This window comes from Amia ocellicauda, chromosome 1 (assembly GCF_036373705.1).
Source record: "Amia ocellicauda isolate fAmiCal2 chromosome 1, fAmiCal2.hap1, whole genome shotgun sequence".
In the NCBI taxonomy this organism is placed as follows: Eukaryota; Metazoa; Chordata; class Actinopteri; order Amiiformes; family Amiidae; genus Amia; species Amia ocellicauda.
In genome coordinates this window covers 39,712,731-39,739,994 of record NC_089850.1, presented here as the reverse complement: position 1 = coordinate 39,739,994, position 27,264 = coordinate 39,712,731, and the positions used below count along the sequence as shown (strand labels likewise).

General features: G+C 39.8%; 1 protein-coding gene across 2 annotated transcripts in view; it reads left to right on the top strand.

Moving 5' to 3' along the window:
- Nucleotides 1-27,264, top strand: part of LOC136749894 (XK-related protein 6) — a 123,864-nt gene that overhangs the window by 24,260 nt on the left and 72,340 nt on the right. The window contains exons 2-4 of one of the 2 annotated variants that reach the window (XM_066704530.1): nucleotides 1,636-1,686; nucleotides 5,221-5,248; nucleotides 17,140-17,152. The exons of the other annotated variant lie outside the window; for it this stretch is intronic. Of the exons in view, the coding sequence (XP_066560627.1) occupies nucleotides 1,636-1,686; nucleotides 5,221-5,248; nucleotides 17,140-17,152 (92 nt within the window). The remainder of the gene's footprint in view (nucleotides 1-1,635; nucleotides 1,687-5,220; nucleotides 5,249-17,139; nucleotides 17,153-27,264) is intronic. 2 annotated transcript variants of the gene reach the window in all.

Here is a 27,264-nt window from a genome sequence, read left to right as displayed (position 1 = left end):
TAAGCAAATCTGTAATTGAACAAATTGATTAATTTGACATTTCCTGTTATTTTCAGCTCTTATGTGTTGGTTGATAATTCCATTTAAGGTTTCAATTAAACAAGTGAGCGCTCTGTTAGAACAAAAAACAGCAGACACAGGGGCTCGCCAGGACCAGTGTTGAGAACCCCTGCCTACATTAAATGTTCAAACTTAGTGAAGTGTCTGTTTTGCATTTAAATTAAGTAGCCAAATGTATGATGTGCATATTTATTTAAAATCAAGTAAATAATACCAATGCATATTGTTCTATTCAGCAAGTTAAATATTATTTCAAAACCACAAACAAGTTCTACAGTAGTCACCAGTATACACTGTTTATCCCAAACCTCACTTTTGCTGAGTTTCTTGTGCCGTTTGCTTTTAACATGCTGCTTTATTCTGTCAGCACTGTCCTCAATGCCACAATGCTTACCAACCTCCGTATGTGAGCCAATCATAGCACACAATATTAAACGCATCACCTCCAGCAGGCATCTGTGTGAGTTGTACACTGCAGAACAGCTTTGATGTGAGTGCTGACAAGATAATGTTGTAATATCAAACAAGCTTGTGAAGTAGTGTTTCATAAAAAAAATTAGATAAGAAACTGAAAATAAAATTGAGTATGTATAAAATGGGTATGAATCAGTAAAATCCAAACTCCTCAAACACAAAAATCTTCTAATGTATTGGTGAAATCATGGTTTTTTTTTTTTTTTAATAAAAAAATGAATCTTTCAAGTTTAAAACACAGCAGACGTCTAAAATACTTATTTGGCAGCGTACAGGAAAGGATTACTGTAGGCCCCTACTAAACTGACCATTTGTATATTGTAATGTTTGAATGTTTATATATCTGATTTATAGTAGTTTATATTCAAGGCAATTCCGAATCACTCCTAAAATCATTAAAATACAGCTTGTTAATTTTGTAATTAACATTTATACTACATACACCGATCAGCCATAACATTATGACCACCTGCCTAATATTGTGTAGGTCCCCCTTTTGCTGCCAGAACAGCCCTGACGGGTCGAGGCATGGACTCCACTAGACCTCTGAAGGTGTGCTGTGGTATCTGGCACCAAGACGTTAGCAGCAGATCCTTTAAGTCCTGTAAGTTGCGAGGTGGGGCCTCCATGGATCGGACTTGTTTGTCCAGCACATCCCACAGATGCTCGATTGGATTGAGATTGGGGGAATTTGGAGGCCAAGTCAACACTTTGAACTCGTGATTCATCAGACCAGGCCACCTTCTTCCATTGCTCTGTGGTCCAGTTCTGATGCTCACGTGCCCATTGTAGGTGCTTTCGGCAGTGGACAGGGGTCAGCATGGGCACCCTGACTGGTCTGCGGCTACGCAGCCCCATACGCAACAAACAGTGATGCACTGTTTGTTCTGACACCTTTCTATCAGAACCAGCATTCACTTTTTCATCAGTTTGAGCTACAGTAGCTCGTCTGTTGGATTGGACCACATGGGCCAACCTTCACTCCCCACGTGAATCAATGAGCCTTGGCCGCCCATGACCTTGTCGCCGGTTCACCGCTTTTCCTTCCTTGGACCACTTTTGATAGGTACTGACCACTGCAGACTGGGAACACCCCACAAGAGCTGCAGTTTTGGAGATGTTCTGACCCAGTCGTCTAGCCATCACAATTTGGCCCTTGTCAAAGTCTCTCAGATCCTTACGCTTGCCCATTTTTCTTGCTTCTAACACACTTACTTACTCACTTGCTGCCTAATATATCCCACCCACTGACAGGTGCCATGATAACACGATTATCAGTGTTATTCAGTTTATCTCTCAGTGGTCATAATGTTATGGGTGATCAGTGTATATCGATCAGATAGTACTAGGTTTAATTTGTGTACTCTATTAGTTGATGGTAGCTTGTTTTATTAAAGTGGCTGTAAGGGGAGGAGTTGATTATGTGATTCTTTCCTATTGTATTTATCAATATCCTCATTATTTTCTGTGTACATTTCCAACTTTCCAGAATTTTTGGTATAAATGAATAAATAATTTAGTCATGGAAAATGATCATGGAAAAGTAATGTAACCCTGCATTGTCTAAGTGGTGACGAGCTCTATAGCTCTGTGTACATCCCATTAGGCGGTGGTTGCACTCGTTTTCAAAGTGGGTCTCAGGTGGACGAAGGAGCTGCTTTAGGGGTGCCTTGCCTACAGAAAACCCCACTCCTGCTCCTGATGGCTCTGCCCCTGACCTCCTATCACTCCTATTTCCATCTTCAGCTTAGTTATAGCATGTGTCTCCAGTCAGGTGTGGTCCTGTGATATGCCTGCTACAATAGCTATCAGAGCTGTATTTCCTGATTATTATTATTTTTTATTTCTTGGCAGACACCCTTATCCATGGTTGATCTGTGCCCCATGTCATGTGGCTGTCTATTATTGTATTTGGTAATCAAGCGTTTGTTGTTGTTATATGGAATTACATAACTGAACAAATAACATGCTGACTGGAGCATTGCTTACTGTGTGTCGGTGCATACATCTGAGTGAATGTTTTCTTTTTAAAGCATTGAGGAAGCTATTTTTACACTTATTGTGACTGATTACACTTTTATTTTTAGAAACCTTCCTAAACATTATGCTTACCTCATTGGATCCAATTCGGTAGTGTAGTTTGTTCTACAATTCTGTTTGTTTGTTTGTTTGTTATGATTTCAGAAATGCACAGATCCTCCATGTGGTGATTCTATTGGAATGTGCTGAAGTGGAACAAATTGTTTTTGTTGAAACGTACAGTTAGCGAGAGATTATTTCTGTACCAAAACCAGTTATAATGCAGTGTCTGGTTGCCATCCTTTTTGGTGAAACTTGTGCATGTCCAGTTTAAAAATACAAAGAAGGAGAAGCAGTCAAATATATATATATATATATATATATATATATATATATATATATATATATATATATATATATATATATATATATATATATATATATATATATATATATATAAAAATAAAAGTGTAACTTTAAAATCTTGCAACAAAATTGACAGCACTCCTTAGGAATAATGACTACAAACCCAGAGAAAACATAAATGTGATGACGAAACTGATTCTCAGGCATTCATATATATGTGTGTGTATGTGTCTGTGTGTGTATGTATTCATGCATGTATGCATATTGAGCACTATATTGAGTTTTCCTTTGGAGGCTTTTTAACAATCTTTATGTGAAGTGTACAGCAGCTCTTTCAATTACATTGAAAGCTCAGAAAATCATGATTTATCATAGTGTATATTTGATTTCAAACAAACCTTGAAATCCAAAACTTTTGGAAATGAACAGCATTATATATTAAGGCCAGCACACGGTGACACTTGAGCCGTTACACTCACATCTCTGGAAATTATTACAAAGCAACAAAGCGGGCATAGGACACATAATTAAAAATAAGGATGTAATTTTAAAGATATTTATGCTCGGAGGTTTTCTGTGATATGCCCAGTGCAGTGAAGCGTTGGATCCCTTGGTGTGGCACAGCTGGGCTCTCACATCCTGCATGCGAGCGTCCCTCTGCAGCTGCGCAGACTGCCCTCGCCTCTGGTGTTAAAGCCCTTTCCCTTTTGAGGAGCTGACCGAGCCCTGGCCCGGCAAATTGAGATGTGCCTGCAGCATGGAGGGTTGCATGTACAGAGATGCACGTCTAGTGAAAGTGCTTAAAGAGCCGTGTAGGGTGAATTAAGGTCAGTGTGTTAGTGCTGCCAGTATCATTCAGACTGGCCGCTTTTCACAGGCCTCCCAGCTTCACCTGCAGTCTAAACCAATGGCAGCACTCTGCTGCCACACTCTTCTCCAGGAGAAGGTGAAGGGGCAAGTTATTATTTTGTTTTGTTTTTGTGGAGTGTTTGTGTGTGGGGGGTCTTGTTAGCTAGGAGGCTGACTTTCACAGCATGGCTCATACTTTAAACTAGGTCAGCCCTGACACTGCAAACAGGAAACCAAATTAAAAGAGGCCTTAACATGAAAACAAGGGACTGAAAGGGTACTCACGATGGACAAGTAGAGCTGGCACAGGGTTAGAGGTCCTTGTGAAATTATTCAGGTGTTTTCATCCCCGTTTGGATGGCTGTGAAGTGACCACTCTGAAACAGTTTTTCTCTTGGCTTTCCAAACACTTAGTTCTGCCTCCCTACCAGTTGTGGCTTTTTTAAATTTAGTGTAGGAATGCTATATTCCTATAGGACACCAGTGCTGATTCAGCTGCATGTGAATGTCATCAGACCCTGGGAAGTTAACACGTTGAGGACACTGCTTTCCTTACTGTGGTTGGATGCTACACTTAAAGATTACTTTAGATCCTATGCTTCTTGTATCTATGCATACTTGCATAAATTGTGCAGGTCCTATTGCTTTCTAGAGAAAATATGAATTAATTTAATATTGCACACTAAACCAAAAGAAAATGTAATAAAAGAAAAACATGGCCTGGATGAAAATGCACAAAATGTATAGCTGTGCACCAGGAGCAAGAATCATTGGGCCAGCCTCCAAACTGGATGGGGATGGAAACAGAGATTGCTCCTGGCATGGATTAAAGCACAGTACTGGAATAAAGTGACTACTGTAGTGGGGCATGAAACTGAATTATAGGCATCCAGAGCGCGCACACTGTAGGGTCCTCCACAAGAAGTAGGTCAGTGCTGGCACAGGATTCAGGGCACTTCCGTTCAACCGTGCTCCTGTGGAGGGATAGTGAACCCCCGTGTGAAGGAGCCATTCTGCTCACAGACAAGCAGTGCTTTATACTCCAGTCATGTGTCTAATATCAGTTATTACTCATGATTATTTCAGCATTGATCAAATACAATATTGCCTTGATTGTATCCACTGAATTATAATGGTTTTGTTTATTCAAGCTGGATTTATACTGACCTGTTAATAAAGGCTTCAGAGCTGTGATTTTAAAGATGTTTTCAGTTTGCGTAATACACATTTAATATGATAACATACTACGAATATAAAAGTAATTTTTTTAATCTTAATGGTTGTGCACTCTCTACAGTTGATAGACAGGCAGTATGGGGAGATAATGCTTAAATGAGTGCACAAATGATGCATTTGCTGTGCTGTTTTCCGCTCTCTTATTCTGTAAAAAGACATGTGCCATCTCTCTGGTGATTTAATCTTCACCTGCATTATGAGCCCACAAAGATGGAGGCAGCTCATCCACAGACACCTGAGGGCCGTACTGTTCCTTTAACCTGGAGAGAGGGGAGGGGATCTACAATTCCACCACTGCAGTCCCCCACCACCCCACCCCTGACTGATTTGTCTAATGGTTCGATCTTGGTTGTCTGCGGTTGGCAGTTAATAAAACTACCATCACAACCACCCCCCACCCCCCACCATTGTATCAGCTGCCATAGCTTTACAGGCTAATGTAAAAATCTGATTCGACAGACGGACTCCCAGCATAAACTGCCTGTAATCCTGCACTGTGGATCACCACCTCATTCAAATCCCATCTGTGTGCCTCACTGCTGATTGCGGCTGTGTGAAACAGTGAGCTCATCTCTGTGCTCCGAACCCCTCATCTTAAAGGGGGAAGGCCTGTGGTTTTCATTCACCCTTAAAGCATAGTTGTTCCACATGCTTTGGTTCTCCAGTGTTTTTTTTGTTGTTGTTTTGAACAGTTATGTGACTGCACATGTGTGTCAAAGCAGAACAGCCTATTTGTCACAGTGGTGTATGCACAAAAATACTGTTTTACCTGAAGAGATCCCAGGGGCTTGCAGTCAAACCCATCGCCAGTTGTGTTTATCTTTATTAGCAGGCTGCACTAACCAGGCTGCAGGCCTTTGTCATCGTTCGGTGCATGACAAATCCTCTCTTCATTTTTGTGTTTTCCAAAGTGTGATCTTCTCTGCTGTGCATTGGGTCCTCATCTGATAGCTACATTTAACAAAAAAGCACAGGATGTAGTACTACCATGAAATATAAAGATGTTTCCAATTTCCAGGGATGACAAAACAAAACATTTGTCATTGATGTGAGTCTTTTAAAGGATGCTGATTTCTGAGGCTTCTCCATTTTGTGATCTTTATAAAATGTGGTTATTACAAATTCTGGCACCTGAATTGTAATTGATCAGAATGTCGTCCATTTCTTAATTCCTCCATACAACCTATTTAAATTATCCAGTTATCCTTCAGATACCAAATGGGTTAAAAAATAAATGTCTGTTCTCATAAGATGGATTTACGCTCTTCAGACTCACAGCTGTGTTAGGTTTTTAATATTTTCTTTTGTTTTTTTTCCTCCCCCCCAGCAAGGCAACATTTTCTCCTTAAAGCATCTCAAGCAGTGGGCCTTGATAAAGTACTGCCATTGTTCTTATAATCGGACCTTCGTCACACAGGGGTTTGTAATCACAGTGATGGGCAGAGGCTCACAGAGGACACTCTTGCTCCATTTCCATAGGCCAACAGACTTCTCCCAGCAGCTGCCCAATGTGTGGGAAAGGCCATGGATGAAGCTAGTGTCCCCAATGGGATGCCTTGCTGAACTAGCACATTTGTGGGATGTGCAAGGTGAGCCAAAAACACAGCCTGCCAGCTTGTGTCCCACAGGCAGCAACCTTCCCGTTTTTGTCTATGGATGCACACTGGGCTAGCGCTCCCACATGTCACAGTGGAGCACATTAGTCAGGGGTCCTAAGCAGCCAGGAGGCTAAGCAGACCCAGCCATGGCTGAACTTTGAATCCTTTTTGACTTTGACTTTAGCTATGCATCCTCTAGTTATTGGGTGTAAATAATCTGCTGCAATCGGGCAGCAGATAAACCCCTTAACCAAATATAACCAGATTCTGATGTCCAATAATTGTGAATAAGGCAAATTATCCACCAAACATGAAGAATTTGCCATGCAGTTATTAAATGAAAGAAAGAAGGTGGAGGTTGCAAATACAAGATACCTGCAGTGGTGGAATTGTAGATCCCCTCCCCTCTCTCCAGGTTAATGGAACAGTACAGTCCTCAGGTGTCTGTGGATGAGCTGCCTCCATCTTTGTCGGCTCATAATCAAATTGAAATGTAAAAGTATTTGTGGTCTGATTTGCCGTAGTGGGCAGTTTTGAGTAAACTGTGGTTTATCACAAATGTCTTTAATGAGAAATGCCTACATTGTTGTAAGCGTGTATTTGAATTGCCCAGTTTAGAACATGACTCCTCATTTACTTAAAGCTCCCGCTAGGAGAATGTACAGGCATGCCTTATTTACAGAGCAAGCATCGAAGTGAGGCCAAGGAAAATCCAAATGGCACTAAGTGACAAATGTAATAATCTCTTGGAAGGATATTTTTTAGAGTAATAGGGTTAAGCAGATTAACAGATATGTGAGGATTTACTGTGATCTTAATTAGACGCACCGCGGCTTAATTACGTACATCCCAGTGGCTGTTAGCTTAGGTGTAACTAATAAGCTCATATCAAAGCCTGCACCGACTTGAGCTGTGAATTGAAACGGCCTGTATTTGTTATCCTGTGTGGCAGAGTTTTTACTACAGGAAACTGTTCAAATGGTTTGCTCTGCCAGCCTTCACTAGGTGAGTTTCTCCTTACATTCATGGAAGTGCTTATGTTTCTACACAAGGGATTTGTCTTTATCACGGCTTCCTTAGTCTGACATTTGTCAATACGTTTAATTTGATTTTGAATAATAATTTTGTCCCAGTATTACCATAAGGGACATAACACCATGCCGTGCAGCCGGCGGTGTGGCATCCCTCCCTCCTTCTCACTCTCTCTCGTGGTTCCTCTGCTCCTCACCCGCTGCTCGTAGGTCCTCAGAAGTGATGACAGCTGTATTAGCAGTTGATTGCAAGGCTGTGCTCTTTTGGTTCCACTGAGACCAAGTGAGAGAGAAAGCTGGGGAGAGAGACAGAAATTCAAGTCCAGAACTGGCAGGCTGAAATCTGAGGGCTGAGAAGCATGCCGGGGTTACAGTGTGTTGTGCTACATCAGTTCACATTCCTCACGCCAGCATGTCAATAGTGATCCTTTGACACAATGAGCTTTATTGTTATAAGTTATTATTATTATTTGTGGGCACTATAGCTTTCTTACATTCGACACTATCTATTGCTACAAATCTGAGGCAATAGAGACCAAAGGGTTACTCTTTCTTATTTTTGTTTCGCCTTGGGTAAACGCATACACACACTCAAACACAAGTTCCAGACACTGAGTAACAGCACAGTTAGGAATACGAAGGAAGAACAACAATAAAAAGGGACAGAAGAGAAATATTTATTTTTGTATTTTTTCTACCAGACTCTGAACCAATACCTTTGATTTTATTTTATATATGCATTTTATAGCTTTCATTGACATGATATTCTCTTTGTCTCACATATGGAACAAGACTAGCATGGGTTTACAGTAAATAAGAAACAAACCGCTTCTGATTTATAATTCCATTCTATGTATTCCATATAATTGAATTATAATTCCATTTCATTTTGTTATGAGCTTTAAAGATCTGATATGTACTGGAGCCAGTACTTTATATTTGTATTGTATTAATCCTCTCACCTGGGTTTAAGTGCTTAGATTAGATGATCCGCCATTAACAAAAATTACTACTGTTGGGGCTGTGTATCTGCTTTAAAGATGTGTTATATACTAATGAAAGCACCTTCATGTTTTCAGAAGGTTTTAACTTCTCTTCTTCTTAACCCATGTCATAGCCAATAGTTGGGACAGCACTACAAGCAGGTAATCTGTCAGAAATGAACCACTTCTACACTCACTGTAATAAAATGGGGCACTTTGTCTAGGCATGATTTAATGCAGCCAAATTATATAGTTACTGTGTCTTTAGTCAAGCTGTAATGGTAATTCTGAGTACTATTCATTCACTTCTTTAAAACAAATCTGAGACAAAGTTGGGGTCTTTGAAATATAAACCAGGGAACATTCAATATTGTTTTAATTAACCAATGAATTTGCAACACATTTTAAATTAAACAGCTGTAACACACACTGCTTTGTGCCTTGACACAGAAATTTTGAGAAATCGGTTAAATGCAGAAGAGTGACTAGGCCTATCGGGGGTCAATCTTAACACTAGCCCGCTAGCCAATGCCTAGTGCAGATCGCTGCGGGCCAGTACAGATTCTGTAGAACTGTTCCGTGTGGCTTGTGCATATTATCTCACGTTTTAGAGCTTTTACGTTTGAAATCTACGGATTCTTCTGCGATTTTTGCCATAAAACATCATTGACTTTGTCCTTGGTACGCTACTTCCAGTGCAGTAGTTTCGCGCATGTGCACTACCGACCACGTGTTAGCGGTCGTGTTTGGTTTGTGTTATCCAGCCTTACTCCAGTAGTATTTTATATAGAAATGTATTGGAAACAATCGCTACTCGCACACATCAAGGTGTAATTGAATGTACCACTTGCAGCAGACGACAGAGGTGGTCTGTGGAGTGACCAAAGCATCATTAAACGTGAGTATAATCATAAAACAAAGCCAAAAAACAAGAAAACTTGTGTATCAATCCTTAAACACAGTTGCATAGACCATAAATAAGCTACACAGTAAGTTACGATATACAGTGCATCCGGAAAGTATTCACAGCGCTTCACTTTTTCCACATTTTGTTATGTTACAGCCTTATTCCAAAATTGATTAAATTCATAATTTTCCTCAAAATTCTACCAACAATACCCCATAATGACAACGTGAAAGAAGTTTGTTTGAAATTTTTGCAAATTTATAAAAAATAAAAAAACAAAAAAAGCACATGTACATAAGTATTCACAGCCTTTGCCATGACACTCAAAATTGAGCTCAGTTGCATCCTTTTTCCACTGATCATCCTTAATTGGAGTCCACCTGTGGTAAATTCAGTTGATTGGACATGATTTGGAAAGGCACACACCTACTATATAAGGTCCCACAGTTAACAGTGCATGTCAGAGCACAAACCAAACCATGAAGTCCAAGGAATTGTCTGTAGACCTCCGAGACAGGATTGTATCGAGGCACAGATCTGGGGAAGTGTACAGAAAGATTTCTGCAGCATTGAAGGTCCCAATGATCACAGTGGTCTCCATCATCCGTAAATGGAAGAAGTTTGGAACCACCAGGACTCTTCCTAGAGCTGGCCGCCCTGCCAAACTAAGCGATCGGGGCAGAAGGGCCTTAGTCAGGGAGGTGACCAAGAACCCGATTGTCACTCTGACAGAGCTCCAGCGTGTCTCTGTGGAGAGAGGAGAACCTTCCAGAAGAACAACCATCTCTGCAGCACTCCACCAATCAGGCCTGTATGAGTGGCCAGACGGAAGCCACTCCTCAGTAAAAGGCACATGACAGCCCACCTGGAGGACTATCAGACCATGAGAAACAAAATTCTCTGGTCTGATGAAACAAAGATTTAACTCTTTGGCCTGAATGGCAAGCGTCATGTCTGGAGGAAAACAGGAACTGCTCATCACCTGGCCAATACCATCCCTACAGTGAAGCATGGTGGTGGCAGCATCATGCTGTGGGGATGTTTTTCAGCAGCACGAACTGGAAGACTATTCAGGATCGAGGGAAAGATGAATGCAGCAATGTACAGAGACATCCTTGATGAAAACCTGCTCCAGAGCGCTCTGGACCTCAGACTGGGGCGAAGGTTCATCTTCCAACAGGACAACGACCCTAAGCACACAGCCAAGATAACAAAGGAGTGGTTACAGAACAACTCTGTGAATGTCCTTGAGTGGCCCAGCCAGAGCCCAGACTTGAACCCAATTGAACATCTCTGGAGAGATCTGAAAATGGCTGTACACCGACGCTCCCCATCCAACCTGATGGAGCTTGAGAGGTCCTGCAAAGAAGAATGGGAGAAACTGCCCAAAAATAGGTGTGCCAAGCTTGTAGCATCATACTCAAAAAGACTTGAGGCTGTAATTGGTGCCAAAGGTGCTTCAACAAAGTATTGAGCAAAGGCTGTGAATACTTATGTACATGTGCTTTTTTTGTTTTTTATTTTTAATAAATTTGCAAAGATTTCAAACAAACTTCTTTCATTTGTTCATGTGTTGTCATTATGGGGTATTGTTTGTTGAATTTTTAGGAAAAGAATGAATTTAATCCATTTTGGAATAACACTGTAACTTAACAAAATGTGGAAAAAGTGAAGTGCTATGAATACTTTCCGGATGCACTGTAAGCTTGCTTATCTTTGCAAAACATTATTTGAAAACAAAACAAAAACAAGGTACCCTCACAACAGCAAAATTGAACTTGTTTTTCGGCTTGGTGCTGAACTACTCTGAAGTGCCTTCTCAGGGAGACAGAGCCACAAAGGCATACAGCCCCACGCAGTACAGCGTCTTTCTCTTCTGTGTGTTTAATAATTCAGCAATGGAGAGGAGGGGTGGAGTCAGACCCCTGCGGTTTATCTGTGGGTTTAATCGTTCCTAAAGCGAAGGTACAGCGATTACCAGTGACACGCACAGATCCATCCTCGAAGACAGCAGCGTAAAAGCCCCAGCGATGCCCTGTGCCTGCTGGGAACTAGTGTCAGGTTGGTGGCTGAAGTGGGAATCAAGATGTACTGTAAGCAGTAAAATTGGACTTCTAGTCCATTCTCCTTTATTACTAGAAAAAGCATAATTATAGTTGATTTATTTGTTAATAGAACTTACTCTAAGTGTTTTTGTTGGTACTTCTCTGCCTGCCACAGACCCTCGGCTAACTTGGATGGGACTAAAGTGCAGCAACGCCAGTGCACATAAAGAGGATCTACTTGCTCTACCCACCTTGTGTACTTTCTGTGGCCTTGACAGTTCCCATTATATTGCTCAAAAGGCTACCGGAATCGGAAAAGAGCTATTTGTAGGCCTGAAGCTATTTGGAAAAAGGTTTCCTTTTCTGAGGTTGTCCCATGTGGCACTGTCATACAGAATGGAAATGTTCTGTGAAAGTCTAGGGGAGATGATAACAGACACCACCTCGGTCTCTCAGGCTTAAGAGATGTTGCCTGTTTTGTGTGTGTGTGTGTTTTTAGATTGGTATTTAAGAATTAAGAGTAAAAGTGGGTTGTAAGTTACTTACCGAAATAATTGAGTGACAGTAATGCCTTTTTTCTCCGCTGTGTTGAGCAAATTGTTTTGAGAAGAAATACATTATAAAACTGAACAGATTAACAGGGGAATTCGTTTAACATTCTTCAGGGTTGGGAAACCTTCTTGCAGGACCCAGGCTTTCGCTGTGCAGCTCAGCTTTTGTTTTCACGATCAGCCAGTTAGAGCAGCAAAGGTTATTGCTGTCTTAGCACCAAACTAATCTCAGTGCATGCATACACCATAACAAACTGATTTTTTTTAATTTGTCTGTCCGCCTGTGATTCATAGCAAGGGCAATCGCTTCTCATCGGCCTGTTTCTTAACGAATTTACATTTTTAAACTATAAACTGCATATCATGCTCTGTGTAACTATAATGTATGCATGTACCTTGATGTATTTTTAATAGCTTGAGCTCTCTGCGTGCAGTTGGGTTGGCTGTGTCACCATCAATACACTGGGGATGTTGTTACAGAGATGTGCTGCAGAGAAATCAGCTGGTTCCATTTGTTTCCGAGTGAGTAACAGTGGCAACATATGTTTTACATAATCTTGAGAAGGTGGACTAGTGGTATAACCTTCTGTGTCCTCAATGAGACACGGCGTGGCATGGCTAATGTATCTGCTGAACAACGACCTCCGGCTCCTCGGGCCCTCAGAGCTATGCCAGGCAATCAGCCTGCAGAACCACACAGACCCTGAGCTTTTATTACCATCCACCTCCCTGCAGGGACGAGTGTTGCCACTGGTACTTAAGGAAAGCACCTACTCTTTACTGGCTAGCTGCTGCACCTTTTCTTATATAGTATGCTTTATAATCAAGCCCCCCAGCTCAAGGACTAAACTTCAGGGTAGAAAAATAAATACTTATCCAGTGTTGGAATGAAAGCTCAAATTGGCCAATTGTGTAACTGTTTTTTTTAATTATTATTAATAATAATAATAATAATAATAATAATAATATTATTATTATTATTATTAAAAGGATATAGTAGCATTTCAAAGTAAATGAGACTCAATTGCATGGGTATTAACCTGTGTAATGTTATATTAAAATAAATAGAAGACATTTTGACTATGCTCTGTCTGTGTTCTTAACCTGGATGTCTGGAACATAAAGACACTCCAGCCCAATAGTAAATGAATATCTCTGTGAAATAATTTAATTAGTAGCTGTTTTTCCTTTCAAGACTTTGTGTTTGAACATGTTGGCAGTTTTGTGTTGATGCTGCTCACTGCTCTCTATTGCTGCATGGCCAATCATATCACTATTAATTAAAACTATAATCCTAGTGTGTATTGTATATACAGCTGCATTCGATTACCTCATTTAGTACCAGTCCTGGACTACCAAATTTTATTTTAGATAGTGTAATCCAAGAATACAGGTTATCTAGTTCCTTTGAGCTGGGGTTGTTAGAATAACACATGTGTCTGCGATCTCTTTAGTGATTTCTGCACCCAGTCATCTGATGTAATGCATTCTGTATCTTTAACTACTTGTGAGTACTAAGTAATTATCCCATGAAAGTAGCTAGTTGGTAGAGGTCTCTGCATGTAACTAAATCAGCATTGTGGTAGAGAAAAATGCCTCCCCACAAGGTCTGTTGAATAAAAAACTAGTTCTGTACTTATTTTCTGTTTTGTACATTTTCAATACTGCAGTAGATATGTGGAATTTGTTTTCATTGACGCCCGGCCTAGAAATGCCACTTTACATTCATTTCAATCTGTTCAGTGTATTCTATGGGTATCTTGATTTTTTGTAATTTTTAGGATGTTTTGTGCTTCACTGACATAGGATGTTAACAACAATACAACAAGTATTACGCATTGTGATGCTGTTGGTTTTTGTTTATAGCTGCAGTCTGTAGTAGCTGAAGAAGAGTGTGTGAGAAAGGCTGCATGCTTATCTGTTGTGGACATTTTCACAGCAAGCATAATAGATGGCTGTGATTCCCTTCTAAAGCTGAATAATCCATTTGAATGAAATGGGTCTTCGTGGAGGCTCTAAAGGATTGTTGCTCAACAGGGAAACTCAGCCTTTACCATAAATTAGGAGAACTTGTGTGGTTTTAATTTGCATCAGATACAGACATGGTCTGCTTTCAGACTGTGTGAGTGCATATTGCAAATACTGACTGTAGCTGAAGCTTCAATTAATGATTGCATCCGTATTTCCTTTTGAATGCACACCCCCTCTTTCAGCTCTGATTTTTTCCTTTTCTTATTTCTGCATGAATTATTTGTATTATAATTAATATGTTATGTTGTTATTGTAATGGTTGTAACTGTAGTGGTAGTGTATTATGACTTTGTTCAGAAGTTACACTTTCAGGAATTCAAATTTACTATTGACAATATATAATCAAGAAAAGTATTTAAAATCACAAATACAATTAAACACATTCCCAGCCAAGCATACAGGGTTGGCGCATTGTTGGGTTCTAAAATAAATCACCACTGTCCTCCATTTCTCCCAGAGACTCAGTCACTCATAATGACACAAATCAGAATACCAAGGTTCTGTAATATAAAATGGTACTAATCATACCCCTGGGGAAAGAAAACAAATAACTATTGTTTTTTTCACAGAATAATGTATCCTCCCCCAGGGATTTAATAAATAATAAGAATAACATGGTTTTTGCATGTGGATCGTTGCAGGATGCAATGCAGTGTCGCATCCAGGCTCCATTTATTTACAATTACAATTTTATGATGTTTTTTTGTATTTGTGCTTAAATTATCTTCTAACTTGATAGTTATTGAAAAAAACCTGCAATCTGGTATAAATTAATCCCTGTTCTCACCTCCCATGGTACTCCACCGTAGTCATCCCATGTGATGTACCAGGGTTATGTTTAGTTCCACTTTCCAATTCCAATTCCAGTTCCCTTTTTCTGACCCATTCCAAATTCCAATTACAATTATTTTTACTATTAACATAATAGGTAACGAAACGGAACTGGAATAGAAGAAAATGGAATTGACCCCAGCCCAATGATATACACTTCATCACAGCGTCTTAACAACAGAGTGACAACAGTTTTGATACTTTTATTCATACATTGCTAGTTGTTCACCTGCTGCCACCAGGAACTGTTCTGATCAGAACAAACTCAGCGGTATAAAAAATAAATGTAATTATCATTGTTGTTTGCACATCTGCCACAATACAGTGGAATTGCTGAACCAATCTCTGAATGAAAGCTGTGAGTGGGAGAAAATGTGAAGAGCTGTTTCCAGATTGCAGAAGACAAAAGATTCAACATATAAAAAAAATAAAACTCTATCTAAACTGTTTGTTTGAGTTTCTACTTAACTTGAAACCATAGATACATCATCACACCATCGTGACACGCAACACATCATGTACTAAACACACAAAACCCTTAGCTTTTTTTTTATTGCTTACTTTTTAATCCCTGTTGGTGTTTATTTGGGTGCCTGTTGATTTATCCCATATATGTGTATTGTATTTGATTTGATTTGATTTCAGTGTTGTTTTCCTCCTAATTTTTCCCATTCTCATTTCATAAATCCATTATTTTCTGTTTGTTTGCTTTAGTGCCCCAGCAGCACTGCCCACAGAACCTGGAGGATCCCACCCTAATGAGAAGCATGTGGTCTGGGGGAGGGGGGCAAGGTCTGTCACTGAAAAAATCCCAAACGGAGAGACCCTCCAGGCCATTATACCATCCGGAGACCAGGCATGCTGCTCATAATTTCCTGGTAGTTACACACTAACAACTTCATGGGCCCTTCTTGTCTGGAGTGTTGTAAACTACAAAAGGGGGAAAAAACTATAATGAACTAACATTGTATTTGTTAATTTTCTATGTCAATCTTTTAACAAGTTTGAGGATTTATTGCACATCAAATGAGAGGTAGGTCTTGTAATTTGTTTGGTCTTATAGCAATTGACCCACATAGATAAGATTTATATTGAAATCTTCCTGCAGGGAGTAAATAAAGTGAATCTGGCCTTAAGACCCCAGCATTAGTGAAAGCTTCTATTGTTTACTCCTGCTGAGTGTAAAGCAGGCAATCCGCAGGCCGAGCGAAGACGGTGGTGTGTTTTAGTAATACTACACCAACAGGCTAGCAGATACACCCATATCCAAAAAGCTACAGAAACAGTATTTTAATCATTTTACCATCAGCCAGGCAAAATGAACAAAGAAGCAGTTCGTTAACTATCACTTTTTTAAATTTAAATATCTTTTTATTATTTACACAGGCTGTTGTGTTACATACGCATGTACATGTATCTAATGACTATGCACAAGAATAGGGTATAGTAGATGGATAAATGTGATGTACATTGTGTAGGAATGCATTTTCACCTTAAACATCTGTTGTCAAGAACTCATTTGCCTTTGACATGTGGGGCAGTTTGTTGCTGAAAAGAATGATCATTTAAGAGTAATGCTAAAAAATGTCACCCTTCGTCTCTATTAATTTGTGTCCACTTAAAACACCTTTAAGTTCAAGTTGGTACACAAGTACCAGTGATCACTGCAAGAAAAAAATATTTTTCACAAAAGGAATACTTGGTTCTTGCTTCTTTTTGATGTAGATGTTTTTGTTTCCTTTTTTATGTAAGGATACCCAGAACCAACTTTTTAGTTTTTCTGTATATAAGTATATCTGTCCTGCTTTTCACAGATCATAGATTTTGTTTTAAAACTTTGGACCTCACAGGAATATTGTCTATAAAAACATGTGGAAAATGAATAAATTGGGAGTAAATTAAATTAAAATGTTTCACACACTGCATTTTTACATAAAATATTATGACAATCACATAATAAATTCAACCCTAGCTCTAAGGCAAATCATTACTGCTAATGTATTCTTTATTAGTTACAAGGAGCTGATTAGATAAATGCAGCCCCACTGTGAGATTAGACCTAAGAGTTTTAACTCCTCCCTTGGTTTTCAACAAGTTTGCTTCCACTGTGCTCTCATAGTGAAGAATAGCAGATGCACCCGTTTAGCTTCCCTCAAAGAAGCATCCACTACGCTCTGATTTTCACAGTGTGAGGCTGAAAAGGATTACCTGCACATTCTGTAAAAGTGCAGAATAAATAATCCACCTGTCAATTGGGGCCCATTATGAACAATTTGACCATCAACATCTTTACGTCCATGGAGAATACTGAGACTCACACACAGTTTTATTAATATTTAATTTTAAACTTATAAAGTCTTAGTGAGGTGACCTGTTTGTGTTTCCATGGGGAAAAGTTACATGAAAGATCACATAGATATGATTTCATATTTAGTTGAATACCACCTCAAAAAGTCACCACCATCATTCCTCTGATATCATTTGTGGGATGCTAGAATTTTAATAAATGATCATGCCTTCACATGTAAACTTTTTTGTTTGTATTGTTTCTCATTAAAAGGTATATGCACTGTTTGTACAGTACTATTTTTATATTGGTGTATGGTTCCATTTTGTTGTCCCCTCACTGCCTCAGTCACATCAAAAAACATTTTCTTGAATAAAAGCGATTTCTTTCAGATTCATTGTATAGTTCTTTAATGTGGAGGAGAGGAAGAGAAATCCCATTTGATAATCCTCTCTTGTAAAATTTTAATAGGAAAATGCCAAGGATCCCATGGGCTTTTCTGTTTTGTTATTAATCTGAGGTACAGTACAGTGCTTTCACAACTAGCAGCTACAAAGGAGCTTCCCACTGGTCTAATCTGAGTTGTGTAAAACTCGACACAAAGAAAAGGTTAACATTAAAACTGAGGTGTTTTTGCTTTGCATGTCTGTTGTGCTCTATTCTACTGCCTGGTATTCTGTAGTGAGTCTCTGATAGATTCTCCAGGTGTTTTATCCAGAAGAAAATGGAACATGATTTAATTATGTTTTCAGTCTAATGTGTATATTAAGGGTATGCAGAATGATCAGTGTTTCAGGATGTTTTGTTTGTTTTACAGGTTTCAGTATTATTTGTAAAGAAAATCATAATAGCGATGTATTTAAAATGAAAGTGTTGCATCTTACCAAAATAAAATTATGCAACAACGGTCAATGGAAACCAAAATCACCAACTCATTGAGGGCTGGATTCAAACTCCCACTGAAAATCAAAGTAAACAATTGAAATCACAGGCTGCTCCAACTTGCGTGAATTTCATCACGGCAACTCATAATTTGACTCAGTAGTGTGTATGGCCCCCAAGTGCCAGTATGCACTCGTGAAAACGTCTGGGCATGCTCCTGATGAGACGGCAGATGGTGTCCTGGGGGATCTCCTCCCAGACCTGGATCCTGGCATCAGTGAGCTCCTGGACAGTCTGTGGCGCTACTTGGCGGCAGCAGACGCACCGATACATAATGTCCCAAAGGTTCTCAATTGGATTCAGGTCTGGGGAACGTGAGGGCCAGTCAATGGAATCAATGCCATCATCATCCAGGAACTGCCTACACACTCTGGCCACATGAGGCCAGGCATTGTCCTGTGCCAGGAGGAACCCAGGGCCCACTGCACCAGCGTAAGGTCTGACGATGGGTCTGAGGATTTCAACAGCAGTCAGGGTACCATTAGCTAGCACGTTGAGGTCTGTGAGACCCTCCAAGGATATGCCTCCCCAGACCATCACTGACCCACCGCCAAACCGGTCATGCTGGATGATGTTGCAGGCAGCATAACATTCACCACGGTGTCTCCAGACTCTTTCACGTCTGTCACATGTGCTCAGTGTGAACCTGCTCTCATCTGTGAAGAGAACGGGGCGCCAATGGTGGACCTGACAATTCTGGTGTTCTCTGGCAAATGCCAATCGAGCTGCACAGTTTGGAGGTCATTTTGTAGGACTCTGGCATGGCTCCTCCTGTTCCTCCTCGCACAAAGGAGCAGATACCGCTCCTGCTGCTGGCTTGACCCTGTCCATTTCTCCTCATGTAACAGCCCTTCTCTTGGTATCTCCTCCATGCTCTTGAGACTGTACTGGGAGACACAGCAAACCTTATTGCGACAGCACATATGGATGTGCCATCCTGGAGCAGCTGGACTACCTGTGCTACCTGATTGGGCTTCAGGTACCGCCTCATGCTACCAGTAGTGACAAGGACAATATCAAAATGCAAAACTGGAGAAGAATCAGTCAGGAAGGATAAGGAGAGAGCAATTGACTGTGGCCACCACCTGCAAAACCATTCCCTTTTTCTGGGTTGTCTTGCTGTTGCCTCTCCAGTGCACCTGTTGTCACTTTAATTTGCACCAAAACAGGAGACATTGATTCACAATCACTTAGGCTTCCTAACTGGACAGATTGATATCCCTGAAGTTTAATTGATTTGGTGTTATACTGTGATGATTATGTGTTCCCTTAATTTTTTTTGAGCAGTGTATGTATATGTGTGTGTGTGTGTATATATATATATATATATATATATACACATACAGTGAGGGGAAAAAAGTATTTGATCCCCTGCTGATTTTGTACGTTTGCCCATTAACAAAGAAATGATCAGTCTATCATTTTAATGGTAGGTGTATTTTAACAGTGAGAGACAGAATAACAACAAATAAATCCAGAAAAACGCATTTCAAAAAAGTTATAAATTGATTTGCATGTTAATGAGGGAAATAAGTATTTGACCCCTTCGACTTAGTACTTGGTGGCAAAACCCTTGTTGGCAATCACAGAGATCAGACGTTTCTTGTAGTTGGCCACCAGGTTTGCACACATCTCAGGAGGGATTTTGTCCCACTCCTCTTTGCAGATCCTCTCCAAGTCATTAAGGTTTCGAGGCTGACGTTTGGCAACTCGAACCTTCAGCTCCCTCCACAGATTTTCAATGGGATTAAGGTCTGGAGACTGGCTAGGCCACTCCAGGACCTTAATGTGCTTCTACTTGAGCCACTCCTTTGTTGCCTTGGCTGTGTGTTTAGGGTCATTGTCATGCTGGAATACCCATCCACGAACCATTTTCAATGCCCTGGCTGAGGGAAGGAGGTTCTCACCCATCGTCCCTTTGATGCAGTGCAGTTGTCCTGTCCCCTTAGCAGAAAAACACCCCCAAAGCATAATGTTTCCACCTCCATGTTTGACGGTGGGGATGGTGTTCTTGAGGTCATAGGCAGCATTCCTCCTCCTCCAAACACGGCGAGTTGAGTTGATGCCAAAGAGCTCGATTTTGGTCTCATCTGACCACAACACTTTCACCCAGTTCTCCTCTGAATCATTCAGATGTTCATTGGCAAACTTCAGACGGGCCTGTACATGTGCTTTCTTGAGCAGGGGGACCTTGTGGGCGCTGCAGGATTTCAGTCCTTCACGGCATAGTGTGTTACCAATTGTTTTCTTGGTGACTATGGTCCCAGCTGCCTTGAGATCATTAACAAGATCCTCCCGTGTAGTTCTGGGCTGATTCCTCACCGTTCTCATGATCATTGAAACTCCACAAGGTGAGATCTTGCATGGAGCCCCAGACCGAGGGAGACTGACAGTTATTTTGTGTTTCTTCCATTTGCGAATAATCGCACCAACGGTTGTCACCTTCTCACCAAGCTGCTTGGCGATGGTCTTGTAGCCCATTCCAGCCTTTTGTAGGTCTACAATCTTGTCCCTGACATCCTTGGACAGCTCTTTGGTCTTGGCCATGGTGGAGAGTTTGGAATCTGATTGATTGATTGCTTCTGTTTACAGGTGTCTTTTATACAGGTAATGAGCTGAGATTAGGAGCACTCCCTTTAAGAGAGATTTAAGATAATGAGATGTTAGAGCAAGTTATATAGAGAAGTAATCTAGAAAACAACAAGGTATTGCTTATATAGAAAAAAGATAATGAGTGGGAATAGAACCAGGGTCATGAGGACCCCAGACACATGAAGAAACCATCCCTGATGAAAAGGCCAGAGTATGGCTGCCACAAACAGGGGTACTGGTAGGTAAGTTTACCATCATAATGCATGGTTTTTATTCTAGCTACTTTCTTTGTAACATGTTCTTTTAAAATGACAGTGTTGCATCGTGTCAAATGGCCCTATTTCAGGTTGCAGGTAATTAGTTGGTTTAACCTACCTTCTATAAACATACAAACTGCAGTGTACCTACTTGTGCTGCACAACTGTCACAATCTTATTTTTTTTCTCATTTTCACATTTCAGCTCCAAATCATAAAAAAATCAAAAATACTATTATGTAATCTAGTTCTAAAATGTACAACATTTTAAAAAAAGTAACCAAGTGGTATGGGCTTTGGGGAGTTCATGGCTAGCAAGGCAATCCACCCAAACAAAAACATTGTGTCTGCAGGCCACGCCAGATATTATGTGTGAGTGTAAGTGTAAATGTGTGTATGTGTGTGTGAGAATTCATTTATGTGTGTATCTATCTATCTATCTATCTCCAGAGGAAAAATGTCAGATACAGTTAGGTCCATAAATATTTAGACAGTGACAGTCATCATTTTGGCTCTGTACACCACCACAATGGATTTGAAAGGAAACAAGATATTCTTTAAGTGTAGACTTTCATCTTTAATTTGAGGGTAGTTACAAAATTGGGTGAACGTGTAGGAATCACACTCAATTTTATACGTGGTCCCCCCAATTTTAGGGGCTCAAAAGTATTTGGACAAACTAACAAAATCATGAATTAAATTGTGAGTTTCAATACTTGGCTGCAAATCCTTTGCAGTCAATGACTGCTTGAAATCTGGAACCCTGCCTGAAGTGTGGACATTACTAGATTCTTAAAAATAACAGGAGGTAGGTGTATCTGTGTCAAAGTCAACAATTGAGAAGACTTCACCAGAGTAAATACAGAGGGTTTACCACAAGATGGATACAGGAAACAGGAAGACCAGATTAGAGTTGCCAAAAAACATCTAAAGAACCCTGTACAGTTCTGAAACAACATCCTATGGACAGATGAGACAAAGATCAACTTGATGGGTACCAGAATGATGCAAAGAGAAGAGAAGAGTATGGAGAAGGGAAGGAACTGCTCATGATCCGAAACTACCCACCTCATCTGTGAAGTATGTTATGTCATGGGCATGTATGGCTGCCAAAGGAACTGGTTCCCTTGTATTTATTGATGATGTGACTGCTGACAAAAGCAGCAGGAAGAATTCTGAAGTGTTTAGGGCTATATTATCTGCTCAGATTCAGCCAAATGCTTCAAAACTCATTGGACGGCGCTTCACAGTGCAGATTGACTGCGAAAGCTACCCAAGAGTTTTTTTAATCCAATTTAGCAGCATTTCACTTGCTGAAGGCAAAACGCCCCAAGAACAAGCAGGAACTAAAGACAGCTGCAGTGCAGGCCTTTCAGAGCATCACCAGGGAAGAAACCCAGCATCTTTTCCCAGTTTCCTTTCAAATCCATTGTGGTGGTGTACAGAGCCAAAATGAAGATAATTCTGTCACTGTCCAAATATTTATGGACCTAACTGTGTGTCGTCTATAATTATATTTGCATCCCGTAATTGGGTTTATCTTCCCAGCATAATTTGTTTTCAACTCCACAGCATGTTGAGATTTTTTTCCAAGATTTGGAAAACTGTGAAATCTTTAAACCATGTAACTCAATATTGCCTGATTTTATTTCATGCGATGTTCTTGACAGGACTTTGTATAATGTAGTGCCAAAAGAAAAAGTGAAAATCAGGGTGTACTCTACTAGTATTGAAGTGGGAAGTAAATGTATAAAATACATTATACACAATTAAGATTACATGAATTAGTTCATTATGTTTGCATATGACATAAGAAAAACAACATTTTAGACATTTTACAATCCATATTTTATTTAATTGGCTGATTTATTTGTCTTTATTTTTAAATATAATCTGATTGTGACTGCTTGTTTAAGGATTTTATATTTCAAGGAAACAATAAATCAGCTAAAATACAGATCCAGTGCCGATGTTAAAACCGCATAGCTAAGAAACATGCAAGAGACTGTTTCATTCATCGTCTTTTAAAGTCACTCTGTCTTGTGTCTAGTGAATGTGAAGGGCAATTCACAGTCTGTTTTTTTAATTGTAGTTTTCTTAAAGATAATAAGTGGTGTGTTTTCATTTTGTGACTCAGTTAGTTAAAGGCTTCTATCTAGGCTATCTTTTTAATATGCAAATACCAGGTTTGTTCAAAAGCCAATGCTCAGTGTTTGCAGTTTGTTTAGGGGATGTGATTAAGGGGTAATTGATAAGCAGAGCAGTTGGCTGCTGGCCATGTGAGGAGGAACCTCTGACTAGTGGATTCTTTTCTTTTTACTTCTCTACGTTATTACCAGATCTGGCAAATAAAACACTAAACATGAAACGGAAAAAATCAGCTACTGAATTAGAAAAGGAGGATGTATAGTGTATGAGCCATGTTAAATAGATATAGATAATACAAGGGTGGGGGGTCATAAACATTAAGCAGGTACATCATGCAAAACCAAATACCGACAGTCATAGAGAAAGGCTGTATTAACTATAGGAGTCCACAAGTGAACACATTACAAGTGAAAATATACATTAATTGCTCTTTTACACGAAGGAACCTTTCGCTGGCATTAAAACATGTCTTTCTCCAGTCACATTATCACGCCAGGCTATAGTGACTGTACAGCCTGCAGGAGCTGCAGAGCTGTCTCCATGTCAAACTGCACCTCAGCCAGACTGTCAGAAGAGTTGCATACAAGACCAGGCCAGTCAGACCCTCGTTCTTGTCTGGGGAATCTATGCAGGATTTCACACAATAATCCAGGAGTGTCTGCTGCAAGTATGTGTAGATTGGGTAGGTGTTACTTGTGCATTGTGTAATTTGAAGATCTCTGATGATGATGATGATGTTGATGATTTTAATTCTACACTTTTCACTAAGCTTTTGAGGGTTGATAGCTATTTTATAATTCTTCCCCACACTGTCTAGATGGATGTATTCACCTCAGTAGAGCACTGTAGCATCTGCTTGTAAAATGTGTGGGGGTTCACCTTACCAGACCAATATGTCCTTTCCAGAGGCATCCTGAAGACAAGAGATCAAAAAGTGATGGGCTTGTGAATGTAATCTTTTTATTTGGATGGTCTCTACAGAGAGGATTTCACAAATATAAAGAAGGGAAAAAAGGGTCAGTTCAGTTCAGTTGGTTTTTGAACAAAACAAATACAAAGCAGTGTTTATGCAAATATTAGCTCTTTAAGAGTTCACAAGAGCATTAAATAAAACTATCAACTGGCGCAGATATTGCTGGATGATTTTAATGAAACTACTTAAAAAACCTCTTGAAAACCTCAGTACTAGTTCTGGATTAGTCATAAATTACATGAAGTATCTTTCCAGAAGTCTGTAAGTTAGAAAAAACATGTTAAGTTTATTTGTGACTGAGATGATTGCAGTTTTTCACAGATGAGTACTTAGATAAACTACATTAGCCTTGTCTCAAATAAAGTCTATCTTTCTCAACCATTCATGCTTTCTATTTTAATATTTTTTAAGTATATACACATATACATATATTTGTATATGTATCTATATCGTGTATGTATCTAAGTTACTTCATTAATGTTTCTGCCATTCGTATTTATATCATGCACTGTTTTATTGTGTTCTTCCCTACTTTTATAGAATTCTGTATTTTGATGCACACAGGGCTATTTGTGTAAGTGCACTTAGTGCTTTAAACAGCCATGAGTGCTTTAGTGTCTACACTGGGCCCATTGTTCTCCAGATTTCTTAGCAATATTCTGCTCGTGATTTTTTTTTTTTTTTTTTCTTTCATTGCTGGAGGAAAGTCGCTGTGTCATCTCCCTGTTGCGCTGAGCTGGGGGTTTGTGTTTGTTTTTTCTGCAATTTGTTGTTCTCGTTAATCTCCCTCTTTGATCTTTGTTACTTATTTCTCTACATGCAGCCTGCTTGCAGAGTGTCTCTGATGTCGAGGTAGTAAGCATTAGCAGGAGCGGATTACAAAGCTGACGTCTCCTGTGTGGCCTTTCAGGACCCGAAGAGACGCAAAACGATGAGAGGGGGAAAAAACAAACTTATTTAATAGCACGGAAGCTGTATGATTTTATTATTATGAAAGGTAAAGGCCAGCAACAATAGTAGCATCTTTCATATCATTGCACACACACAGCAGTCACACGCTCCGTTTTCTGCTGTTATTTCGATTCAGACATGAAGCTACATACTTAACACTTGGATAGGCAGGTCATTCATTTAGGTGCCGGGAATAGGTGCCAGAAGTTATCTGGTGCCAATAGTCTTGGACACATTTTTAAAACAATGTATATATATTTTAGAACCTGTTATGTTTCAATTACCAATTAAAAAGAAATATGTATAGGCAGATTTTTACCTGCAAAATTCAACTAATATCTTGCTAAATCACTGAATTACCACCCTGCTGATTAAACCTGAATGTTTTAAATTTCCATCCATTTGGCTACAAGAAGTTTCGGTAATACCAAAAAGCATAAACCGTGTGCATATAAGAACCCTAAATTGCAAAAAAGCAGACTAACATTTATATTAGGTTAATTAATATACTCTTCATTGCTGCTGCTTGCTTTTAATGCAAATTGATGCAGATGTTCAAAATAATTTAAGTCATCCCTGTTTTTTGATTACACTCAACATTAATGACATTCATTAACATATTTTTTCAACCTCAAAAGGTGATTGTCACGGCACTATTCCTGCATACGGAAAGGTTCAAGATCCCTTTGTACTGTAGAGTGGTTAGGAGCTTAATATAGGGGCATTTGTAAATTTCACTTTAAGCTGGAATGTCTTGTTAAGCTTTGTAATAATACTTCCACACAAACACAGATATGTATTATTTAGAAACTAATTAGAATGCAGGCATTGAAAGAGGAATTCCGAATATTAATTTGACTTTCATTTTATAATGTTACATCAGATGCTCTCATTGCCTGGAAATGTTTTAAAACTATTTTTCAGATGTATTGCTTCAAAACATGAATACTTTATTTGTTACAGAACTAAATATTAGATCTGAATCGAGCCTTCTAAACAAACCTGATTAATTTCAACAAGTTTCATCAGACAATTATTCAACCGTGCAAGAAGGAAGGCTTTCCCATTTGTAAAGCAATGACCTAGCAACATCAGCTTGTATTTTAACATAAGCTAACATTCTTCCAGTATGTGTCAGGTAACATACTGCGCAAGAACTGAGCCAAGAACAATGAACTCTCATGAACACCTTTCACTGGAGACACTTGCAGCTGCCTGAATGAAGTGAAACATTGATGCGTACCTTTCTGCAGCTTCCAGCATCTTGTAATGTGTATTGCATATTGGAAGACCGAGGCTACTGAACTGCAATGAATTGATGGGGAGATGAGGCATAATATGTATGATTTTGCTTGATCTCCATAAATATTTCTTTTAAATGGTCAATGTTTCCTTTCTGAGTGCCTGCCATGACCAGCAGGGCAGCATCATTGTATTATTACTATTATTATTTATATCTCAGTTGTCACTAAATATACACTTTTCCGCAAACCATCTGCAGAAGAGACATTCAGGGGCACAAAGCGTGTGCAGGCAGAACAGGCTGTTAGTGTGCTGTGCTTTGTGCCCAAATAATGAACTTCCATTCCTCTTGCTTCCGAGGGCGATTACCTTGTGATAATCCTGCCCAGCTCTGTAGCCTCCTCTCCAGTAAGTGTCAGATCAGTGCTGCCTCAGACAGGGGGCTGAGGGACGGCTGTCTCTCCACTCTACCAGCCCCGCCTTGACAACTAGCTGATGAAAGATGGGGAAAGCTGCTGATGCAGGGTGGGTGGGGCCAGGGAAGGGAAATTAGGCCACCAAGTGATAGGGATGGGTGGGGGGGGGTCCTTGTTTGCATCTGTCATCTGAAGCATATTTCTCTGTCCTTGCTGTGCAGTGGGAGCAGGGAGAACGTGATTTATTTGTTTCTTTCTCCAGCACACAGGACCGTCTTTGTTCGCTGGGATGTGTTGATGTAAGCATTTCTGGTGGTGTTGTCTCCTATTGTCTATATGAAGAATTGACTACTTTAGAAACATACCCTTTTTGTATTTTGTATTTTTCAGTGCTTTCAGAATACTATTAATGCACCTCCACCTCAACTGGACCCAGTTTTATACAGAGTATGCAAAGTACAATAGCAATGCAATAA